Consider the following 20,933-nt stretch of genomic DNA (forward strand, 5'->3'; position numbering starts at 1 on the left):
ACATCATGAGAAGGCATGATTCACTAGAAAAGACCATAATGCTGGGAAAAACAGCAGGGAGTAGAAAAAGAGGAAGGGCAAACAAGAGATGGATTGATTCCATAAAGGAAGCCACAGACCTGAACTTACAAGATCTGAACAGGGTGGTTTACAGCTGATGCTACTGGAGGTCGCTGATTCATAGGGTCGCCATAAGTCATAATCGACTTGAAGGCACATAAAAACAACAACAGAACAAACTAAACCAGAACTATTATTAGAAGCTAAAATGATGAAACTGAGGTTATAATCCTTTGGATACATCATGAGAAGGCATGATTCACTAGAAAAGACAACAATGCTGGGAAAAACAGAAGGGAGCAGAAAAAGAGGAAGACCAAACAAGAGATGGATTGATTCCATAAAGGAAGCCACAGACCTGAACTTACAAGATCTGAACAGGGCGGTTCATGACAGATGCTCTTGGAGGTCGCTGATTCATAGGGTCGCCATAAGTCATAGTCGACTTGGAGGCACATAACAACAAACAAAAAGCAGGAAGAGTCCCTTCCTTGCAGCAGGAGAAGTGTCTGCTGCTGTTTTTTACCTTCTTCACACCTCGTACATATGAGATGATCCTGCCACCCTCCCAAGCCTCCTGGGCATGGCAGAGGACACAAGGGGAGAAAGGGATTGGTGGCAATCACAAATGCACGTTGCCTGCTAAATCAGGGCTGTGGAGTCGGTACGCCACACCTTCGACTCCGACTCCTCTATTTCTCTACTGTCCGACTCTGACTCCACCCAAAATTGCTTCCGACTCCACAGCCCTGGAAAAGGCTGTCAATGTCTTTTTAAATTGGAAGCTCTCATAGGAGCATTTTTATCGCTGCCTGAATATGCACTGATCTTGGCGTCACAGCATTTGTTTTCATCTGGGTCCTGTGTCATACACTGACACACAAAATGTTTTCCATCTTGAGTTATGGTGAGATGCTCAACTACAGCTGACTTCATGGGAAGCTTCTTTGACATTTTGAATTTATTTTTTTTTAAAAATTGTCAATCAAAATTTATTCTGAAGCCGGAGTCAGAGTCGGTACATTTCTACCGACTCCGACTCCACCCAAAATTGCTTCCGACTCCAACTCCACAGCCCTGTGCTAAACCAACATTTGTGGACCCCTGGAGCCATCCAAACAACCCTGTGAGGCGATGCTGGGGAACCTTGGGGCTGAGGGCTGAATGCGGCCCTTCTGGCCTCTCGATCTGGCCCTTGGGGCTGTCTCCAGACGATGCCCTCCTTCCTAGGCCATACCCTCTCCCCACGGGCCAGGCCCCTCACTAGCCCTACTTCCTCCTCAAGCGGTTTTTGCCTGGCCTGAATGTGCCCTTGAACTGCAATAATGGCTTTGGCTTTTATTTTATTTTTTTATATTTATTAAATTTCTATACCGCCCCATAGCCGAAGCTCTCTGGGCGGTTCACAACAAGCAAGACATCAAAAATACAATTAAAACCATTTATAGAACAATTTAAACATCTAAAATACAAATATACTAGCATACTAAGATGCTAAAAATAAGTTGAGATGTTAAAATGTTAAAAATTATTAAATTATTAAATTTATTAAATTAAAATGCCTGGGAGAAAAGGAATGTTTTAACCTGGCGTCAAAAAGATAATAATGTTGGTGCCAGGCGTACCTCCACAGGGAGATCGTTCCATAATTCGGGGGCCACCACTGAGAAAGCCCTTTTTCTGGTTACCATCCTCCGGGCTTCCCTCTGAGTAGGCACCCGGAGGAGGGCCTTTGATGTTGAACTTGCCTAGATGGAGAGATGTGTGTGGATAGATGTATGTAGAAACATCCAGCTTCTGCATGGCTGGAATATATAGCCTACTGTACAAAGAGAAGAGTCACATCTGTTGCTCTGCCCACTTTTTGCTTCCGCCCCTGCCCACCACTGCTATGTGGACCCCGGCGTGTTGCTCACGAGGGAATGCGGTCCTCAGACTGAATATAAGGTTCCACAGCCCTGCCGTGAGGTAAACCAGCATCATTTTCTCCATCTTTCAAATGGAGCACTAAGACTGAAATGGTTGCCTACGAAAAGACACCTAAGAAGTTCGTGGCAGAGGCAGGGCAGGCGATGTCAGCTTTCCAGCTCGCATGTTCAGCTACTGCTACACGGCGCCAAATCTTTCAGCTGCATGGAGCAGTCTCCTAAGCTAGCAAGTATAGGCATCTGAAGTAGGGTTGCCAGGTTCAGGGCCTGAGTCTGATCCTGTATCTTTAGGAGAAGAGAAAGTCAGCCAAGTGCAGGTGTTCTGGCAACCCTATAATAGGAAAAAGCACAAGGTGGAATTCTCCCTTCCCCTTGCACAACTTTTAAAGATACAAAAGACCTCTTGGTTGCCAGGCCCAGCCTCCAAGAGGTCTTTTGTATCTTTAAACGTTCTGCAGGGGGGAGGGAGAATTCCACGTTGTGGTTTTTCCCATTACAGGGTTGCAAGAACACCTGCACTTGGCTGACTTTCTCTTCTCCTAAAGATACAGGATCAGTTTCAGGCCCTGATCTGAAGCAGTGGTTTAGAGTAGATATCTGGCCCTCAAAACGTATGCCACAATATATTTGGAAGTCTTTAAGAGTGTGGGCTGAGGTTCAGCGGCACAGCCACTGATTTGCATGCAAAAGATCCCAGGCTCAATCCCCAGCATCTCCAGGTAGGGCTGGGAGAGACTCCTGCCTGAAACCCTGGAGAGCCGCTGCCAGCCAGTGTAGACAATACTAAGCTAGACGGACCAAAGGTCTGACCCGGTATTAGGCAATTTCCTAAATTCTTACCACAGGACTCTTGCTTTGTTCATCGTGACACCATGATGGCTGCAAAACCAACCAATGGAGTGTTCTTCCAAATGTTATAGTAAGGAAAGGAATCACCCTTTTCTTGGCTGGGTTTGAGAGGCATTTTTTTTGGTGGCTGCCCAGATGGAAAAAATAACCTGCATTCTGCCTCAGGATTGACAGATCGGTCTATATTTCTGGTGTGTCGTTTTGCATCTGTGCATTTGGAAGTCTGATTTGGTTTCTATGGCCCTGTCTGCACTATACATTTAAAGCAGTATTATAACATTTTAAACAGCCATGTTTCCCCCAAAGAAACCTGGGAACTGCAGTTTGCTGAGGATACTAAGAGTGGTTAGGAGATTCCCTAATCCCTTCACAGAACTACAATTCCCAGAGTTCTCTGGGAAGAGGGACTGACTGTTAAGCTGCTCTGAGAACTGTAGCTCTGTGAATCAGGTCAGTTCGCTGAAAAATGCAGACCAAACAAAATACTCAATTAACCCTAGCTCCACACCCTGGAACATTCCTTTTCAGAAAGAGGGAAGTGTTAAAGATGCAAGAAGATCCCCCTCCCCATTGGATCAAGTCAAAGACTCATATAATCCATCATCCTCTTCTTAACATCCTCTCAACCTAAAAGCTCTGTTGTGCTAACATGGTGACAAGCGACCTGTTGCTACTCATGCTCATCAGACAACCATCAATAGCGGGGCTTACTTAATGCTTCCCCACCTCTTTAAAAATCCCTTCAGAGGGAGGCAAACACTCCCACAGCTTCAGAGAGAGGGATAAATGGCTGTACTGCTCATGCCCAGAAAAGAGAGCAAACAAGAGCTGCAAGTAGGACCCAGAGTGTCGCTTGCCAATATTTCCCCCGTGCGCATAATTTGCTTAACTTACATACGCACACATAGACACCAATATGAGAAAATGATGCAGCCGTTTCTAATACACTAGGAACACAAAGACAAGGTAGAGACACCAGAAAAAAACACAACTTTCCTCTTGCCTATCATGAAGAACTTATTTATTTTATTTATTATTTTATTTATATCCCGCCCTTCCTCCCAGCAGGAGTCCAGGGCAGCAAACAAAAGCACTAAAAACACTTTAAAACATCATAAAAACAGACATTAAAATACATTAAAACAAAACAACTTGAAAAACATTTTTTAAAAAAGCCTCGAAGTCATAAAAAAAAGGTTAAAAACATATTGCTTAAAAAAAGGTTTAAAAGCATATTAAAAAGCAATTCTAACACAGAAGCAGACTGGGATAAGGTCTCTACTTAAAAGGCTTGTTGAAAGAGGAAAGTCTTCAATAGGCACCAAAAAGATAACAGAGATGGCGCCTGTCTAATATTCAAGGAGAGGGAGTTCCACAGGGTAGGTGCCGCCACACTAAAGGTTCGTTTCCTATGTTGTGCAGAATGGACCACCTGATAAGGTGGTATCTGCAGGAGGCCCTCACCTGCAGACAGCAGTGATCAACTGGGTATATAAGGGGTAAGATGGTCTTTCAACTTACCATCAACATGATACTTGCTGGAATATTGATCATCAGGATGGGACAGGGAAGAGAGAACACTAGAAATAATCTAGAAGGGATGCTATTTATTGATCGATTGTTGCCGACTATAGAAATGTGCATTCCTTGAAATCGTGGATTGGGATGGTGGGGGCAGAGTTGGCCTGGCTTTAATATCCCTAGAGGTACCTTTTTGGGGGTGTGGGGGTGGGGAGAGAGAGCTTCCCAGATTTGCAATGATGGCTGAATGGTCTGGCTGGTTATTCTAAAGTGCATTTCTTTTCTGGGCCTCAGTCCAGAAAAGCTTTTCAAGATCACAGTTCACTTTATGTGTTTAAGCAGTTGCACCGAACTCCTGCATGACAATAAGGTGAAGTAAATAAAGACAATAGCTTTTTAATTAGGCAGTGCATGCAGACACTATCCCACTATCACAGTGGAAGAAAGCATGGAATGGTATAGTATGCCATCCATATAGTGTGAAACTGTCAGGAAAGGAATTGGATAAAGGACCCATTTTTACTGATTTACAGAGCATCCCTACACATGTCTAGCCAGAAATATGTCCTCTTGAGTTCAACAGGACTTACTCCTAGTTATGTCTGTATTGGATGGCAGCCTCAGTAAAAGACTCAGGGTGACGTTTTGCCATGGTATCTAATGGGAGCAAAGCCTATGTGCGCAAGCATTTTTACGGGCTCTGATGCATCTATGTGACATGTCAGGCTTAGTGGCAGAGCACATGCCTTGCATGCGTAAGGTCCCAGTTTCAATCTCTGGCATCTCTAGATCAAAGGGGCTGGCAATGACCTTTTGCCAGAGAGCAAAAGAAGGCAGCACTTGGCCATATGGAATAATGGTCTGACTCAGTATATAAGGCAATTGCATATGTTGCACATTATGTGCATCCAGTGTGCTCCTAACCACCCAGTTCACAGAACTCGGCCTGTGCTAGTCCCCTGCCTCGTAGTGGTGAGACAAGAGGCAAGTTCGCTGTGTGCTACCTGCATTTTCTAGGAAAACATCCATTCCACTGCTTTAGTGCCAAAGCACTGAACTGAAAGCACAGGAAGGCAACCATGCAGACGTGCCCTGTCCTGGCTGCATCTAGAGTGTAGAGAGATATACTGATTCTGGACATAAAATCATAGGGAGCACTGCATGCCACCTAGTCTACAAACTTCCTTTCTTAGGAGGCTGCAGCCACAAGTGTGTTTTCCTGGGAATAAATCCCGCTGGGCTCAGGGGAGCTTACTTCAGAGTCAATATGTGCAAAATTAGTGAGCTAGAAGGGTGAAACCAGGGGAGAACCATGAAGGATCTGGCAGAATGTGGAGAGTTTCTCCCTTAAAAATAAAGGAAAGGAGTGGCCTGCTTTGCCAGGCTGTAACACGGGGATAGGGTTTCCAGGCTCAGGGCCTGAGACTGATCCTGTATCTTTAGGAGAAGAGAAAGTCAGCCAAGTGCAGATGTTCTTGCAACCCTGTAATGGGAAAAAGCACAAGGTGGAATTCTCCCTTCCCCCTGCACAACTTTTAAAGATACAGAAGACCTCTTGGTTGCCAGGCCCAGCCTCCAAGAGGTCTTCTGTATCTTTAAAAGTTGTGCAGGGGGAAGGGAGAATTCCACCTTGTGGCTTTTCCCATTACAGAGTTGCAAGAACACCTGCACTTGGCTAGCCTTCTCTTCTCCTAAAGATACAGGATCAGTCTCAGGCCATGGACCTGGCAACCGTATGCATGCTACAGCAGGTGGGAGGGGAGGGAAAGCAGAAACTCAAGAGGAGCCACAGCTTCTTTATCTCCCACTTAACTAAGTAGTTTAAAGGGACAGAGTAAATCCAGCGGTGGCTGATAGCTCCATGTCAGTGTGGCAGTGGAATCCGCTCCAGGTTTTAGTCTGAACTTTCAAGGAACTACTGCCCTAGGCCACAACCTGGAAGCCACAGTTCTACCTTGCAGTCAGGTACACCTCTCACTACCTGTATGAGAAAAGAGCCAGTGTGTACTGAGAGCCAGTGTGGTGTAAATGGTAGTGTGCTGGACTATAACCTGGGAGACCAGAGTTCAAATCCCCACTTGGCCATGAAGCTCACTGGGTGATCTTGGGACAGTCACTGTCTCTCAGCCTAACCTACCTCACAGGGTTTTTGTGAGGATAAAATGGGGAGAGGAGAACCATGTACGCCATCTTGAGCTCCTTGGAGGAAAGGTGGGATAAAAATGTAAGAAATAAATAAAAGAGAAATCTAACTATGAAGACATAATACTTTTTTTTTCTTCCATCCCAATCCTGTGTCATGTCTCTTCAGTTGCAAGGTAACCCCCACAAAAAAACCCTTTAAATAAATCTCAGCTTAGATTGTTTGCTGCTTGGGAGTGGGGACCTAGCCATTTTCTTTTGCTAATTCTATAATGCAGCATGTACTTTAATAGGGGAAAGGTTGCAGCTCAGTAACAGAGCATCGGCTTTGCATGCCAGAAGGCCCCAGGTTCTAATCCCTGGCATCTCTATGTAGGGCTGGGAAACCCCACTCTGAAATTCTGGAACTACAGCTCCCATCATCCCCAGCCAGCTTAGTCACTAGTCAAGGGACCTTGGGAGTTGTAGTCCAACAGCAACTGGGGACCCAAAGTTGAAGAACACTGGAAACCAACAGTTGATGGTGCAACCTTTTTGCCACACAGTAGGGTTCAGAGAAACACGAGTACAGAATCACATCATGCCTGCTATGGACAACAAAACAAAACCCTGTTCTGCGTTATTGCAATAGTATTGAATATAGACATGACAGATACAGTAAGATCCTTATCGGCCTGCCACTTTCCCAGAATGCCTTTCTACATCATAATTGGCACACGCCATCTTCAAAGGCACAGTTGCCAGTTCTCATAATTATATCTCAGGCCAGGCAATATCTAATGCTTTCTTTTTAAAAGCAGCTGTCTCCAGAAACATTCAAAATAATACTTAAAAAAACCAACCTCAACTTTCAAAATATAGTTGCACAGAAACATTTCAAAATGTGGCCAATGCTTGCCCTAATGAAAGCACATACAAAAACCCACACTGCTTTCCATGAAAAATGTCAACTGCTTTAAATGACATTTAAAAGAAATGAAATCCATCTTGTGTAAAGCCTCTGTGCTATAGCATCATAATTATCAGTATAATAAAGTAAATCTCATATTTCAATCTCAATGAATGGGGAATGTGTTGAATTTCAGAGAGCAATAGCACTGTTAAAAAGACTTGGACCAGTCCTAGGCTACCGCCAAAGAATCCTGGGATCTGTAGTTTGTTAAGAGTGTTGGGAATAACAGCTCAGGGGGGAACTACAGTTCCCAGGATCCTTTGGGAGAAGTAATGTGCTTTAAATGTGTGGATGTGACCCTAGGTTTGGGCAGTTGATATGCCTGTTGAGCTGCATGATCAGCTGCAGTTTTTTTTTTTTAAAAAAAACTACTTTAAAAACCTCTCTATCCACAGGGATACTTACTTTCCATCTACCCAAATACCCTAGTTAAGAAATCCTCCAGGAACAAAACTCCTTTTAACCAAAGCTTTTTTTTAAGGAGAAACTGACAAGCATTGCTGTACTATGTATAAACTTTCAAGCCTGTGCCTTTGCTTTAAGGTGAAACTGACTAGCCTATGTTTTGATTTGGTATCAATAAACTGGCAAGCTTTGCATTAAAGAGATTTATTTATTTATTTATTTAATTACATTTCTAGACCGCCCTATAGCAGAAAGCTCTCAGGGCGGTGTACAACAAATAAAATCACAATTAAAATATGAGCAAGTGTGGAAAAAAATATATATATAGTACAATTATAAAACATTAATAAAATTGCCATTGAGATTTAAATTAAGATCATATTAAGTTTAAAATGTTAAATTAAAATATTTAAAAATTTACAAAATTTAAAAAGCCTGGGCGAAAAGGTAAGTTTTTACCTGGCGCCGAAAAGATAACAGAGAAGGCGCCAGGCGTATCTCGTCTGGGAGGGCATTCCATAGTTCGGGGGCCACCACCAAGAAGGCCCTAGATCTAGTTGTTGATCTCCGGGCCTCTTTATGGGTTGGAACCCGGAGAAGGGCCTTCGACGTCGAGCGTAGTGAACGGGTAGGTACATAGCGAGAGAGGCGCTCCATCAGGTATTGCGGTCCGATGCCGTTTAGGGCTTTATAGGTAAGAACCAACACTTTGAATCTGGCCCGGAAACATATCGGTAGCCAGTGCAGCTGCGCCAGGACAGGTGTTATATGGTCAAATTTCTTTGTCCCAGTGAGAACTCTGGCCGCAGCATTTTGCACTAGCTGAAGTTTCCGAACCGTCTTCATAGGTAGCCCCACGTAGAGTGCATTACAGTAGTCCAATCTAGAGGTTACCATAGCATGGATAACTGAGGCAAGATGCTCCTTGCTCAAATAGGGTCGCAGTTGGGCTACCAGCCGGAGCTGGTAGAATGCATTCCGTGCCACCGAGGCTACCTGAGCCTCAAGTGACAGGAGCGGATCTAATAAGACCCCCAAACTACGTACCTGTTCCTTTAGGGGGAGTGTAACCCCATCTCTTGCTTTCTTCCAGGGCTGAGGAGGGAAAGATCCAATACGATTCAGTGGGGTGGGTGGGTGCAGAGCTTGGAAAAGTTACTTTTTTGACCTACAACTCCCATACCCCAATCCAGTGGCCATGCTGGCTGGGGCTGATGGGAGTTGTATTAAAAAAAGTAACTTTTCCAAGCTCTGGGTGGGTGTCAGCTAAGCATCTTTTAAAGCCCCCGTTGAAGCTGCCCCCATCATCTATGAGCAGGTGTAGGAACCTATCCCTATTGTTTCCATCTTATTCTTACCTCTGGTACCAAAATTTCTGTTAAAGAAGTAATGTCCAGGAACGCATCTACTTTGTTTACTGAGGTATTACTGTCTGTCTGTCTGTCTAGGGTTGCAGCTAAAGCCCCTGTCTCAGTACAGAATTTGTTGTCGTCGTTATGTGCCTTCAAGTCGATTACAACTTATGGCGACCCTATGAATCAGCAACCTCCAAGAGCATCTGTCATGAACCACCCTGTTCAGATCTTGTAAGTTCAAGTCTGTGGCTTCTTTTATGGAATCAATCCATCTCTTGTTTGGCCTTCCTCTTTTTCTACTTCCTTCTGTTTTTCCCAGCATTTTGGTCTTTTCTAGTGAATCACGTCTTCTCATGATGTGTCCAAAGTAAGATGACCTCAGTTTCATCATTTTAGCTTCTAATGATAGTTCTGGTTTAATTTGTTCTAACACCCAATTATTTGTCTTTTTCGCAGTCCATAGTATGCTAAAAGCTCTCCTCCAACACCACATTTCAAATGGGTTAATTTTTCTCTTATCCTCTTTCTTCGCTGTCCAACTTTCACATCCATACATGGACATCGGGAATACCATGGTTTGAATGATCCTGACTTTGGTGTTCAGTGATACATCTTTGCATTTGAGGACCTTTTCTCAGGTGCAGAATTATGTGGGCTTAAAAGACAAATTGGTTTCATGGGGTTTTAATCATTGCCATTAGCTCATGTCAGAGCATTGGTCTATCTTGCTCAGTATTGCCTACCCCAACTGGCAGCAGCTCTCTAGGGTTTCAGAGAGAGGACATTCTCATTCCTACCTGGAGATGCCCAGGACTGAACCTGGGACCTTCCGCATGCAAAGCACATGCTCTACCACTGAGCTGCAACCCATCCCTATCTGGCTTATGCAGATAATGTCTTAAGTGACATAGTCTTGCCCTTCTTTGGCAGCCTAGCCCTAACAACAACAACAACAGTCTGTTAGTATCTCTGTGAAATCTAGTAAGCCGGTACCACAGTTTGCAGTCCATCTTATCTCATGTGCTAACAGCTGTACCTTTCAGAACTGTGGCCTAATCTATTTCAAATCTCTTATTCCCCTGGGAGTCTCAGATACCAGCACATCATTTACACCAGATTGGACTGTGTTGTCTAAAGCTGTTTTCACACGTTATACATAAATTGATTTTATTTATTTTATGCACTCCACCACCACCACCCTGCCCTCTGCACAAGTCTGCGACTGAAAAAGTAAAAAAACGATCTTGGCTAGAATGAAAATTCAATTTAAAAATTGCCTACTGTCTGTCATTCGTTAATAGTATTCGCATTCCAGACTAAAAGGCATTCACTCCTAGTAACCTCTGTGAAGACACACTGCTAGTTTCTTTTCCAACCTTCAGGCTGTAAGTGTGCCCCCCAAAAAGACATATGTCTGTTTTTAATGTTTGTAAGTCACTTTGAGTTTTCAATTTGGGGAAAAAGTGTCAACAACAATAACAACAAGTGAGAAGGGAGGTCAGTAAAATATGTGTGTGCTGGTGATTTTCATGAAATTGTTTTGAAAGTTTAGCTAAGGGGGGTGGTGAGGCCATGTGATATAGTGGTTACAGTGTTGGATTAGAACTGGGAGACTTTGTTCAAATCCCTGCTCAGCTATGAAGTTGGTATGATCTTGGGCTAGTCAGTAGCCTACCTTGCAAGATTGTTGAGTATAAAATGGATTAAAAAACGCAACATGGGCTGCTTCCAGATGGGTGACTCTTGGCACTACCCAATCATTACTGTTATTTTTATTTGTTTTCTTGTATTATTACATTTATATCCCACCTTTCCTCCAAGAAGCTCTCAAGGTGGTGTACAAACATGGTTCTCCCCCTCCTGAATTTATCACCACAACAACCCTGTAAGGTAGGTTAGGCTGAGAAACAGTGACTGGCCCAAGGTTGCCCAGGTAGCTTTATGGCCAAGCAGGGATTTGAATCCTGGGCTCCCAGGCCCCAGTCCAGCACTCTTAACTACTACACCGCACTGGTCCTCTTCTGTTGTAAGCTACGAGTGGATTTTTATTTATTTATTAAATTTACTGTATTTTATGGCAATTGACTTCCCTCACTATTGGGAATGCTGGGCTTTTTCTATGTGTGCAACCTGCTATGTTCTGTCCAAACAAGTGGGCGTGGCGTAGCTGCTGCGGGTGGGGCAATTTGAAGCTTAGTACACATTCATTACAGCCTGTGTAGTAGTTACATTTTATGAGTGCCATTAATATTTTTAAATCATTTTTAAAATTATCACTGAAACACTTTTTTTTAAATGAAAGAGAGTTACATTGCCCTATAACACCATACTTCTATAATGTTTATTTATACAATGCAATGATACTATAACATTATGGTGTTACAACTCTATGCCTCTATATGGAAAAGCACTGTAGCGATAATTAAACAATCAATTGAAAAAACGAAAATGGTGTCACAAAATGGTGCCTGCCACAAAAGTTGTAATGAATGGATGCAGAGCTGTGACAAATTCACTCTCCTGATGTATCGCCGCCCTGCCCTTTTAAAGAGATGGAAGAATAGCACTTAAAAGACACCAACACCAGCAGAGACCGCAGTATATTCCTACCTTCTTGGGGAAACAGTTGGACTTTCTGTGGTTTGAGAAAAGGGTGGAAGCACAGGGAAGACAGAGCTTGTCAATGGTTGGATGGTGGTGTTGGGTGGGTGTCCTGTAGAAAAGGGTGTGAGCAAAGCATGGCAACCCCACAGCTAAATGCTACGGCCTAAATAGTTCCCATGAATGGCCTTCAGGCAGCAGACTGATTTGCCCTAGTTACTTGGAGAAAGGGCAAGATACAAATGGCTTATGCTTCCAACTATCCTTTGAAGTAGACAGACCTTTATCCCAGTCTGCGTCTGTGTTGGAATTGTTTTTAAAATGTTTTTATTGTTTTATCACTTGGGTTTTTTCCCAACCTGGGCTCCTGTTGGGATAAAGGGTGGGATGTAATAACGATAATGATGATAATAATGTATAGCCCACTTTCCTACCATCGTAAGACTCCTGTTTTAACTGCTGCATTGTTTTAAAGGGATTGTTTTATTGTGTGTTTTAATTATGGGTGTTTATATTTTAATGTTTGTGTAAATTGTTTTTTATACCTCACAAACAGCTTAGAAGCCTATTTTGGCATTAAGATGTGTATCAATTAATTACAGTAGGGCCCCACTCATACAGCGGGTTACATTCCAGACCCCGGCCTCAAAGTGAAACCCGCTGAAAAGCAGAACTCCAATAAAATGGCACCTGACAAACACCGTAAAAGTGGAACAATGAGTGGGGCCTTACTCTAATTTTAGCCGCCATTTTAGCCGGCCGCCGAAAAGCGGGGCCCTGCTGTATTAACAACAACTTCTCAAAGTGGTGTCCCAGGCAGTCGCCCATCCAGGCATCTCCCAGACCAGTTAACTGTTTAGATTCTGCAAGGTTGCTGTATCCTGTTCCTTTAAAATGTTCACCTGGAAGCAGCCCTAGTAAAACAAGAGTAGCATGGATCTTTTGCCTCTGGATCTGAAAACCAAGGATATCAAACTAAGTTAGAGTAGACTCATTGAAATGGATGGACCCAAGTTAGTCATGTGCCATAATTTCAATGGGTCTGCTCTGAGTAGGACTAACATTGGCTACAACCCTATGATCAGAAATGCTACAGATTCATGAAACAGTTTCTTCAGCTTCCAGTTGAATGTGTCTCTATGCTGCCTGTCATTTATCCCACTGGGTCAACTCTGGTCTAATTCTGAAAAGTTTCGGCAGCTGCTGGAAAATCTGAAGAGGGGGTTGACAAGCTAAGGTCGTAAAAAGAGTCCTGCTGGATCAGGCGAAGGGGCCATCTAGTCCAGCATTCTATTGTCACAGTGGCCAACCAGATGCACATGGGAAGCTCACAAGAAGCACTCTCCCCATCTGTGATTCCCAGCAACTGGCATTCAGAAGCAAACCGCCTCTCACAGCGGAGGTACAGCGTAGCCCTTGTGACTCTTACTTCCATTTCAGACATTAGTGGAAGAGATGGGTACTGGAGTTGTTTCCTGTTCTAAATACAGTAATGACCCTTTGGTCATTGTATTCCAAGAGAATGGTTATATTAATTTGATTTACATTTTTATAGCAGTATACATCTTCCTTGTGGCCTAAACAGAGCCTTGTTTTGTGGTGGCTTTTGGTCATAAACAAAAACATTTGAATCACTAGCTGCTATCTATCTCATCTAACTATATAATATCTTTGTAAGTGGTCACACGTGGGGGCAGGGCGTGGGGGCAGGACGGCAGGCAAGTGAGCGAGGGAAGCAAAGATGGCGGGAAGGGAGGAGGGGCAGCAGGGGGAGAGCGAGCGAGGGGAGAAGGTGAGTGACTGGGGGGATGAGCGGGCAGCAGCAACAATGCGGGAGGCAGGTAAGTGTTTGAGGCAGCAGCAGCCTGGGGGGGGCTTTTGGGAGTTTCCTGTGTGTGTGTGCGTGCATGCACGCGCATGTGTTGATGGGAGTGCCTGTGCATGTGCTGGGAGTGCCTTGTGTGTGTTTGGGGTGTTGTGTGTGTGTGTGTTTGGGAGTCTGGGGTTGGGTGTGTGTTTGTTTAATAGTTCTTGGCTGGCGAGCAATGCTATCGGAGAGGCAGAGCTCCCCTAGTTGTCCTAAGTCATGGAAGAGCCCAAGAGGAACTTTCTTGAGATCTTCAGGCTGTGGATTGACAGAGCAGGTTGCCAACAAGGAATGCAGAGATTTAGATGCTCCAGGGATAACTGCAGTGGAACTACAGAGCGGAGTATCCCCACAAAGCTGGCTTCTAAACTTTTATTTTAAATTAAAGATATGCAAAAAGACAATTATTTTCTTTGCTCTGGGCTCATCTGGTGATTCTTTAATCTGGAAGCAAAATCCTTTTATATCCTCAATTGCTCAATACTGGCAGGCTGGCAACCCAAACCACTAGACTTCTAGGGACCAGCTGGCAGATTTCACCCTGCCCTTTGGGTATCGCTGCTCTCAAAGTTGTACTTACCAGCTGCAATACAACTCAACATTTACATACCCTTAAGCCAGGGACAGCCAACATGGTGCCCTCCAGATGCTGTGGACTACAACTCCCATCATCTCTGATTGGCCATCCTGGCTGAGGCTGATTTATTTATTTATTTTATTAAATTTCGATCCCGCCCTTCCTCCCAGTAGGAGCCCAGGGTGGCAAGCAACAACACTAAAAACACTCTAAAACTTCATAAAAACAGGCTTTAAAATATATTAAAACATCTTAAAAAACATCTTTTTTTAAAAAAGCTTTAAAAACATCTTAAAGAGCAGTTCCAACAAAAACGCAGTCTGGATAAGGTCTCTACTTAAAAGGCTTGTTGGGAGATGTAGTCTACAACATCTGGAGGGCACCATGCTGGCTATCCTTCACTTAAGCTCATTTATTTCAGCTGGCTTAGGAGTGTCTGTGCTGGGTTGTGACTACTGTCTGTATGGAAACTAGTGACCAAAGGCACATTCCAGGCAATGTTGAGCCCTTCACAGTCCTACTAACTGTATAGGCTTCTCTCCACCCTTGAAATGAATGAGACCTACATCCCAATTTGGGATGGATTTTGCCTTGAGTTATTAGTAGATCTGAAGTGTTGCTAAATCCCTGTGTGATAGATAGGGCTGGGAGATAGTGACTGGCCCAAAGTCACCCAGTGAGCTTCATAGCTGAGTGGGGATTTGAACCCTGGGTGCCCAGGACTCAGTCCAACAATCTCACCCAAGATATGGAGAACCTTTGACCCTCCAAGTGCTGCTGTACTGCACCTTCCATCATCCCTGACCACTGACTATTCTTGCTGGGGTGATGGGAATTGTAGTTCAGCAGCATCTGAGGGTTCTCCACATCTGCTCTAAACAGGACATCAAACTTTACATTTATGAGAAATGTTGACTTCTATGAGTGTACATTGAGCTTAAACCACAATGGCCGGCTGGGTTCAGAAGAAACCCACCCTGCCAACCCAACATGTGCTTCTCCCCCAATTCTTCCTCAGTGACTGGGGTGGTGGACTTGTGGCCCTCCAGATGCTACTAGCTTACATTTATTTATTACATTTATTTATTACATTTATATGCCACCCCATAGCTGAAGCTCTCTGGGTGATTTACAGCAAATCTCCCATTACCCTTACCATTGGCCATGCTGGCTGGAGATTATGGGTGTAGGAACATCTGGAGAGCCACAGGTTCCCTACTCAATGGCTCTGTGTCATCAAAGTTGACCACTGAGCCGAGTGATTGGGCTGAGATACTAGACACAGCGAATAGACAGCAAGGTGCTAAAGAATGCATCTCACAGAATGCTTGATGGACATTGGTTGCAGCTTTAGAGTCTTAATTCCATTTTCAACTAATTTTTTTAATTTCATGTATTCAAACCTGCACCTGTGATAGAACACAGTCCCCAAGTCACAATGCATTATGATTTCAGGAGTGTCCCTCCATGAAATATGGTGCAAGGAGATGGAGAGTTGCTGTCTCGAAGAGAGTTGACTAAGCCCGGATGGTCCCAAGCCACATTCTCCTAGCATATGGACTAACAGTGCAAACCTATGCATAATTACTTGGAATTTAGTCCCACTGTGTTCAATGGGGCTTACTTTCTAGTAGGTTTATTTAGGATTGCAGCCAAATAGGCTTAAGATGTCTTCGGATAGAAGATTCTGCTTCAGGGAGAGGGGGAAAACCTATAAAGCCCTTGGGTCCATCACACCTTCCTGCATAAAAGGAAGTTGCCTTATATGAGATCAGATGGCCGCATCTGTGCTATACATTTAAAGCAGTACTGTACCACTTTAAGCAGTCATGGCTTATCCCAAAGCATCCTGGGAACTGGAGTGTGTTAAGGATGCTGAGAGTTGTTAGGATACCCCCTATTCCCCTCACAGTTCTCACAGTGGTATAACAGTCAATCTCTCTTCCCAGGGGACTCTGGGAATTGTAGCTCTGGGAGGGGAATAGGGGGTCTCTTAACAACTCCCAGCACCCTTAACAAACTCCAGTTCCCAGGATGCTTTGGCCGAAGCCATGACTATTTAAAGAGATACGATGCTGCTTTAAATGTATAGTGCAAATGGGACCTATTTGTCCATGTAGCCCGTTAATGTTTACTCTGACTGGCAGCAGCTTTCTAAGGTTTCAGGCAGGAAAAAACCCTTTCCCATCACCTGACAGATTTATTTAACTGGAGATACCTGGGATTGAACCTGGGGTCTTCTGGCAGGTGCTCTACCACTGAGCTATGGCCCCTCCCCTAAGCAGAAAGATGTCTTGAAGGGGATTCCCATTGAGTTACATAGACAATATTATTGGATAGAATAGAAAGATGGTCTCAAGAAGGAAGATCTGGGCACCTCCTGGAGGGTGATGCCTCCTCTTTTAAATTAGGGAACTGTCATTTCTCTATATTTTTGCAATAGAATCACAGAATGGTAAAGTTGGAAGGGGCCTATAAGGCCATTGAGTCCAACCCCTCTGCTCAACGCAAGAATCCACATTAAAGCATACCCGACAGGTGGCTGTCCAGCTGCCTCTTGAATGCCTCCAATACTCATGCACTATTTTAGAAAAGTGTTTATAATTAGATGGATGTTTATAATTAGATGCTCCCATTTTCCAGAGGCTAGTGCATCATCAAATTTGATTCCCCATTTTATTCTGGTGTATGATGCTGTGGTCCACATCGGGTCCACGAATCCTTTTGAAGTGGTGAGCCAGCCACCATCTTCCTACCTATCACAGCACTGAGCTGGAAGATGAGGATCTTCTCCTCCCAGTGCAGCAGTGTGATGAGGAGATGACAGCAATTGCTTTCCCTGTCACAATGCTAAGCTGAGCTCAGAGGTTTAAACCTCTCCACCTGACCCAGTGCAGCAATGGGAAGGAATCAGCCCATTGCAGCGCTGGGCTGAGAAGAGGTTTCAACTGCTCCTCCCTGTCCAGAATTGTGAGGAGACTGAATGCAACATGTGCCTGTATGTGTGTGGTATGTGAATGTTTATTTATTTATTTATTTATTTATTTTATTTTATTTATATACCGCCCTAAGCCCAAGGGCTCTCTGGGCGGTGTACATACAATAAAGCAATCAAAATATATAAATACAATAATACAATAAAATCAAACCAACAAAGGTAAACAAAATAATCAAACAGTAGCAAAATACATCAAATACATATACTAATACGCATTAAAATGCCTGGGAATATAAAAAGGTTTTCACCTGGCGCCGAAAAGATAGCAGCGTCGGCGCCAGGCGCACCTCATCGAAGAGACCATTCCACAGTTCGGGAGCCACAACCGAAAAGGCCCTATTTCTAGTCACCACCCTCCGAGCTTCTCGATGAGATGGTACTCGGAGGAGGGCCTTAGATGTTGAGCGCAGTGTACGGGTAGTTTCATATTGGGAGAGGCGCTCCACCAGGTATTGCGGTCCCATGCCGTGTAAGGCTTTATAGGTCAAAACCAGCACTTTGAATTTAGCCCGGAAACAAATAGGAAGCCAGTGCAGACGAGCCAGAACAGGATGTTGTTAGTCTGCATGTGTGTGTGAATGAGAGGGTGTGTGCTTAATGTGTGTGGTGAGTCCAGTACACACATGCAAGAGCAAACATGTGTTTGGTGGCCATTTTGGCCACAAATATGGCTGCCATGTGACCCTGGGATGGTTGTCTAACCTCAAATGTGGCCCCGAGTCATCTCTGTTGTATGTAATCAAATACAAATAAATAAATACTGGATTTAGGAGAAGCAAAGGTTTGGGGAAAATAATGGTGGACTCCTAATAGCTGTGGATTTTTATGTGGCTACTGAATACATGCTTGGGTTCACTGACGGCACTGTATGCTGTTAGCCCATGAGAGTGAACTGTGTTCTGAATGTGCAATCATTCTTTTTCCCCTCACAAACAGGGACCAGACAGCTACACTTTCCAGCTGCCTCCATTGTGGTTGCCAGTTAGCTAGGAAACAAACACACATGCACACACACTGCCCAGGAAACACATACACACGCACTTGGCCTGTTCCTGTACCTGTAACCACAGCATGCTCTGCCAGTGAAGCTTTTCAACAGCATGATGTGCTGGAGATTAAGCTCCTGCCAATGGCACAGCTACAGGGACTGTCTGAAAAGTTGGCAACAGCCAAGCCTCTGTCCGCCCTCCATTGCATTCATGACCAAAACCCCGGCATTAAATGCAAAGATGAAAACCCAACTTCAAAACCCACAAAAGAAAATGACTGCAGCTCCAGGATCCAGGGCTCAAAATATGGTGGAAGAGGAAAGGGTTTTGTGCTTTGTGAAAGGCACAAAGCTCACCCCGAATTCCCCCCACTTGTAATCAAATCATGCTCCTCCCCCCATTGCCAGCCCCTCCCCCCCCCTCTGCATCTCCCTATAATTCAAGCGCTGCCAGGATCCTCCTCCTGCCCCCCTCTGGCTGTGTACCTGATTCATCCTTCGGTCAGGCTGTGCCTACTTCTACAGCTACATTTCCAAGCTTAGGCTCCAACCATTTGCTGGGCACTCCAAGCCAAACGGCAAGGATGGTCAAGGTCCCCAGGCGCACGGGGCACGGATTGTTTGCTTTCTTATGCAGCGCCTATGAGATTTAATCATAATTCATAAACCCCTTCTCCCCTCTCTCTCTGCCTGCAAAAGGAGCAAGGGGGCGGGGTGATGGTGGCTGCTTTGAGTAGTGAGTTTAGCATTGTTAGGGACGGGAGTGGGTGGGTGGGTGGGGAGCGAGAACCAGCCAGGGTATAATACACCAGCATCATTGTCATGCAGAGATTGTCTCCCCCTCCCCTCCCCCACAATACTTCAGGTACAACCGCCTGCTCTCATCACCGTCTTCCTCCCAACAATCGTTCTTGCTAGCGGGGGGGAGGGGAGGTTTGCCGATAAAGATGCAGATCAAAGAATAATGAAGGAGGAGAGGTACGATAGGAAAAGGAGGCAAAGATTTGTATTCTGTCTCTCTCCCCCTCCCCCACCCTCAATTCTCCTATTGTGGGGCATGGAAGGGAGGAAGGAGGTTATGTGTGTGCGGGGGTGGGGCTTTCTTTGGCGTCTCTCCCCCTCCCTCTCTGCAAATGCAATGGCTCCATCCCGCCCCTGGAGAGGCAAGGGAAAGGCGAAGCAGCAGTAGCAGCAAACCTTTGCGGCGCGGGGGAGTGGGGGAGAGAAGAAAGGATGGCCCCGCGGGGAGAGGCTTGGCCCCGGGGTGCGGGGGTGGAGGCTACGATCGAGAGCCTTTGACATCTTCCCCCCCGCTACCACCCTTGCTTCAATGATTTCTCCCCCCCCCCTTCCGCATCCCTCTCTCCGTACTCACCCTGGCCGGCCAGTGCGGGTAGCCTTTCATTTTGGCGAACACCAAGTCTCCAGCTTTGTATTCTCGGGGCCTCGGACGAGCCATCGGGTCCTGCCCTGCCCTCCCCGTCTCCAACTCGGAGGCAACCCCCAGCACCACTCCCAGGCCTTTCCCCGACGCCCCTGACCCTCCAAAACTCTGGAAAGGGAGGGAACACGGAGGAGGAGGAGGGAAAAGAGGCGATCGCTGCCGCCGCCCCCACCTCTGCCCCTCTCTTTTTAAAAAAAAAAAAAAATACGAATACGAATCGAGCAATAGGTTCCGGAGGGAAGGATCGGCCCCAGGCACAGCACAAACGGTGGCGGCGGGAGGAGGAGAGGGAAACGCGTGTGTGTGTTTGTGCACGCGCGTGTGTGTGTGTGTGTGTGTGTGTGCAAAAGGGGGGAGGGGAGGCCCTGGACTTGGCACCACCACCACTACCAGCAGCCCCCAAGAATCGAGGGATCCAACAGCCTCGCGGGGTTTCTTAGCTAGGAAAGGCTGCTGGGGGCTGGGTAGGAGGGGGGTGCGAGGGGGGGAGGCGGAGATCCCCCTCCCCCAAGCCCTGGCTTGGTAACAATGTTGCCAGAAGGGGGGGAAATGTAGCCGCCGCCGCCACCTCCCGCCGCGCTGAGCTCCCTACATCGCGGCGCTTCCTATCCTGAAGCTTGGCCGGTGCAGCAGCAGCTTCAGCAGAACAGAGAGAGAGAGAGAAATATGGATCCTTCTCCTCCAGAATTATTCCTTGGGCAGGGACCGAAAACAGGATATATATCTTTTTTTTCGTGTCAATTGGTCGCTCGCTCTCTGCCTCCTTTCCCTTCCTGTTATTTTCTAGGTACACGGATCGTTTTCTGTGAAAACAGACACGACGCGCCGAGCGAGCGCCTTGACAGAGGAGCCTGTGGGCGCGCGCGCACACACACAGGAATGGGCGGGAGAGTCTTTTATTCGCGTTTCTTTGCGCGCTGGGAAAGGAAAGAGAAAGAGATGAATAGATCGAATCTGAGGTGGAACCTGGTTGAATCTTTCCATGTTAATACAAGAGTAAATTTTAATAATTTGCAGGCAAAAGCAGAAAAGGAAAAAAGCGCCTCTTCTTTCCTAGCCACACAAAGAAAAGCTCTGCTTGGGAGGACGCAGACCGAATCGCCTGAGCACGCGGGGGGCCCGCCTGAATGTTGGCAGGAAATGGGGCATTGTCTTCCTCCCAAAACGGGAGAGGGTGCCCATGTGATCGGTGGTGGTGATGCTAGGCCTCACGGAATTCTGCTTGCGGACCGAGAGGATGCTCTTT

General features: G+C 45.6%; 1 protein-coding gene across 1 annotated transcript in view; it reads right to left on the reverse strand.

The window, feature by feature from the left end:
• The window catches only part of HDGFL3 (HDGF like 3), a 45,348-nt gene extending 24,953 nt beyond the window's left edge, over positions 1–20,395 (reverse strand). Inside the window, exon 1 of the mRNA XM_061594990.1 lies at positions 19,619–20,395. Within this exon, the coding sequence (XP_061450974.1) occupies positions 19,619–19,702 (84 nt within the window). The 5' untranslated portion in view covers positions 19,703–20,395. The remainder of the gene's footprint in view (positions 1–19,618) is intronic.
• Positions 20,396–20,933: the final 538 nt, after the last annotated feature.

The sequence above is a fragment of the Rhineura floridana genome, chromosome 14 (assembly GCF_030035675.1).
Source record: "Rhineura floridana isolate rRhiFlo1 chromosome 14, rRhiFlo1.hap2, whole genome shotgun sequence".
In the NCBI taxonomy this organism is placed as follows: Eukaryota; Metazoa; Chordata; class Lepidosauria; order Squamata; family Rhineuridae; genus Rhineura; species Rhineura floridana.